This window comes from Belonocnema kinseyi, chromosome 5, assembly GCF_010883055.1.
Source record: "Belonocnema kinseyi isolate 2016_QV_RU_SX_M_011 chromosome 5, B_treatae_v1, whole genome shotgun sequence".
Lineage (NCBI taxonomy): Eukaryota > Metazoa > Arthropoda > Insecta > Hymenoptera > Cynipidae > Belonocnema > Belonocnema kinseyi.
Genome location: NC_046661.1, coordinates 112472502 through 112476710, shown reverse-complemented (window position 1 = coordinate 112476710; position 4209 = coordinate 112472502). Strand labels below are relative to the sequence as shown.

Sequence of the window (4209 nt, the reverse complement as noted above, 5' to 3'; positions counted from 1 at the left end):
TTACAAAATTAGATAACATTTAGCACGTTTCTTGATAATTTTGAACAAAGTTGGCAAATTTTGCGAAAGATGCGGCCTTGTAACGGTACGGTTTAACAATATAACTTGAAAAATCGTTAAAATCAAATTGGAACTAATAGAACCCTATAATTAAACCCTACTGTTTTTGTTGAAAAGTGTAATATGATATTTTGAGTTATAAATCTGTCTTGTTTGTTTAAAAATTCTAACTGTTTAATGGAAAATTTAATTATTTGGTTGGGAATGCAACTATTCATAACTTTTTCATTTTGTGTAAAAAATGGACATTTTTAGTTAAAGATTGCTCTTTTATATAAATGAAAGTTCAACTATTTAGGTGAAAATTCATGTGTTTGGTTGAAAATTCATCAGTTTTGGTAGTAATCTTTTTGGTAAAAAATTCATCACGTTTAGTTTAAAGCGTTTGTTTAAAAATAATTTTGTTTTTCGTTGTATTCAATTTGTTACAAAGTCGTCTTTTTTTGGTTCTGTTTTTTATTTCATATTAAGTTTTTTGCTTGAAATATTATGCTATCACATGTTTCGTTAGGAATTCATTTTTTTAAATTAAAAAATCAAAGAAGCATTTTCAAAATTTTTGAGACCACTTTTTTCAAGATTTAAAAATTCTATTTACGGCTTTTGCTTCACAACAACTTTTTAATGTTCTATTATTGATGTAGTTTTTTTGACCAGTGAAATTAATTAATAGTTTTAGATGTTAATTTTGTTTGCCTACTTGGTCTAAATCAATATAATTGATCAATATTATCTGATGCATCAGACCGGGAATCTGAAGGACCTGGGCTCATATCCCAGAGGAGCTAGAGGGAATTTTTTTCTCAATCAAAATAATCAATATTTTAATAATATTGTTTTAGAACAAGTAGACAAACAAAATTAACATCTAAACCTACTTTAAATATTTGTTGGAAAATCGCAAATTTAAATTTTGTTCGCACAAAAAGTAAATGAAAAATAAAAAATGCCATTTTGCGGTCAAACTATGCAAGACACATCAAAAGAGGAAAAATTAAAAATTGTGGACCGGAAAAAGATCTACAAATTTGTTATTATTAAATTTTTGATAGTTGTTTACCCAGAGAATAGCTACAAATTTGTTACTCATATTTTTTTGATAGGATTTGTAGTATCTGTTTTAATCTTAAAAAGGAACATTATAAATAAAAAAATTAAATTTTTGGAAAAACGACGCAAGGACGAAAAAAATTAATGAAGAAAAGTTGCATGAACAAAAAAGATCTATAAATTTATTACCAATTATTTTTTATGGAACGCGCATTTTTTTTATCGTAAAAAATAACATTAAAAATAAAAAATTCTTTTTTCTGAAAAATGACACAGGGTACACGGAAAAAATTAAGAGACGAAAGATGTTCACCAAAAAATGATGTACAGAATCGCTATTAATCATTTTTAGACAGGATGAGTAGATTTTCTTTTAATCGTAGAAAATAAGATAAAAAATAAAAAATACAATTTTTTGAAAAACGAAACAAGAGTTAAAAAGATTAAATACACGAAAGTTATTCAACCAAAAAAGATAAAAAATGTGCCGTAACCTTTTGTTATAAGAATACATTTAAAAAAAAATTATTTTTCGGAAAAACGACGTATGTTAAAAAAATAACTTTATATTTAACAAAATCTTCCGCCTAAATTTTATCTACAAATGTTCTTAGACTCACTTTACGCTAGGATGCGTACTTTTGATTTAAGTATTAAATTGATTAAATTTAAGTTATTAAATCATTTTTAATTATAAAAACAAGACACTGAAAATATACGTCTGTTTTCATACCAATATGTATATTATGAATTGTCAAAATATACATTCACCCAATGGGAAATAGACTACTGGCGCAGTACTGTGCCAGCACTGGCAACGTCGGCGCAATACCGACCGCCAGTACTGGCGCAGTGCTGGAAGGACCGTGGGAGATAACTTTGTTCGGTACTGGCTTTCAGTACTGCACCAGTGCTGCCGGGTAGTACTGGCAGCCAATAATGGCCTGCATAAGATGTGTGAATTATAATATCGCTTACAGGATAGCTTAGCTTTATTTTGCTTATGAATAAAAAAAACTGAACTTAGATACGATTGAACATTTTTAATCGTATCTCGGAAACCAATGAAGATTTTTTTACGTTTTTTTCGGTAATAATATTTTAAATCATATTTTAGGCTCTATGTCATATAATTTTTAGATTTTTACAACAATTTTCCTAGGTCATGCTAAAAATTGAAGTCGAGGTACAAAATTGGAGAAAAACTTGATTTTTTTAAAATTCTCACTTCTGTTTTCTCTTCAAAACGTCAAAAATATACCTATTAGGCACTGTTCGACGTGGAATTTCATAAGCTTTCTAACTGTTAAAAAAAAATGTCCTCTTTTCTTCACCGAGTTGTCGTGGTTCAAAGTCTGCAGTGATTTTTAATACTGCTGGCGCCAATCGTGCTGAAAATTTTCGACTCGTTTGCCAAGTCTTGGCTAGACATTGGCATGGCCAATTCACCCAGTACTGTGCCAGTACTGCGCCTGATGTAAGTTACGGCTCAATTCAGACATTTCCCTTTGGGCATTTTCAGGCAAGCTGAGAATAAAATTTAATCTTTAATGCAAAATAAAGAACAAATCTTGAATTAATTATAATAAATAAAATTTCTACTCTATTTTGAAACATCTGAATATGCAATCCCATGCCGAGGTACAGAAATAAATGTATTATACATTTAATGAAATAGTGTTAAACCTAATGTAGAAAAGTTCGCATTTTTACCAATCCGAGTGCGAAGCATGAGATACGTGACGATAATGTGTTCGTTAAAACTGAAGGAGCTTTAACAAAAGAGAGTGCACAATCACCAAAATACAGTTGTGGATGGTTTTACCCTTAATTTAAAGGGACCTATGGACAAATGTGGAGAAAGTACCCAGCATAAAAAGGAAATAATTATTCAAGATTTTTATGTTTCTATTTTTATGTCTCTAAAATATAATGAAGAATTTTTCTAAAAGAAAAATTGAAATTCGGTCAAGAATGGACTTCTCCCAATTATTCTATAACTTGTTCTTTTACTGAAACCCCATACTTTGGGGCGCCCCAAGGCCCAAAGCATATGCCTACCTTTGACTAATGTGTAAGCCGGCAATGATTTGCCCTACCCTTTGTATCAATTTGAAATTAATTAAACATTTTTCTTCTGTTCCAGAGTTCGAGTTCTCCACGGCGAGTGGCGGTACCAGTCCTGGTGAAGGACGGTAAACCGTGTGGAAGTGGCGGTGGTGGGGGCAATGAGGGCAGTAGGGGTGGGCCCTCGGCTGCCCTGGCGAGTCCCGCGCCCCACATGACGACGGCATCGAGTCCCCATGGGTCCCATCACTCGGCCGCCGTCTCCCACCACTCGGTAGTCGGGGTCAGTCACGTGATGACCCCAAGTCAGAGTCTGCAACATTGTTCGTATTCGAGATCGGCGGTCCAACAAAGTATGCAGCAACAGCAGCAACCTCAGTGCGGCGCGTACCTACCCCTCCAGGGTCGGGCCTGGTAGTGCGCGCCCTCCGCGGCGGGGGCGGCGGCCTACGCCAACCCCTCCGTCGCTGGCCCTTGGGCCCTCGCCGCGGATCCCACCGCCTGGTACACTATACCCGAAGACAGTCCGTGAAATTGCGCCTTTTATTGTACAGATTAAGGTAGTTGTAGGCATGAAAACTAAATTCGAAAACCCAATACGTTTTAGTTCTACTTTTTGGGTATTAGATCAAAAACTTTTTGTGCGCCTAAATACTTTTTATACATACAATACTATTTATGAGTCCTAATACTTTCTATGGAAACAATAGTACTATTGTGAGGCCAAATACTTTATACTTTATAGTATTGGATATTTTTTTCGAAAGATGATATAGGTACTTTCAAAAAATACTTTACATAAAACCAATCTTTTTTAGAAATCCCGAAAATCTCAAAGTTTTCGAATGACCCAATACTGTTTTGTACGAATATTTTAGAAAGAAAAAAGACATATCTAAATTTAGTTCATTCCCTCTTCAAGTTTGGATTCTGCACCCAAAATTTGAATCAAACTATCAAGATGAAGTATTCACGTACTATTGGTTCGCCAAAAAGACAATTCGAAAGACAAAGGTGATAGAAAATCTGTAC

The 4209-nt window shown here is 33.5% G+C and overlaps 1 protein-coding gene across 1 annotated transcript in view; it reads left to right on the top strand.

Moving 5' to 3' along the window:
- Window positions 1-3889, top strand: part of LOC117173031 (homeobox protein Nkx-2.4-like) — a 75824-nt gene extending 71935 nt beyond the window's left edge. Inside the window, exon 4 of the mRNA XM_033361389.1 lies at window positions 3257-3889. Coding sequence (XP_033217280.1) covers window positions 3257-3595 — 339 coding nt within the window. The 3' untranslated portion in view covers window positions 3596-3889. The remainder of the gene's footprint in view (window positions 1-3256) is intronic.
- The last annotated feature ends 320 nt before the right edge of the window (window positions 3890-4209 follow it).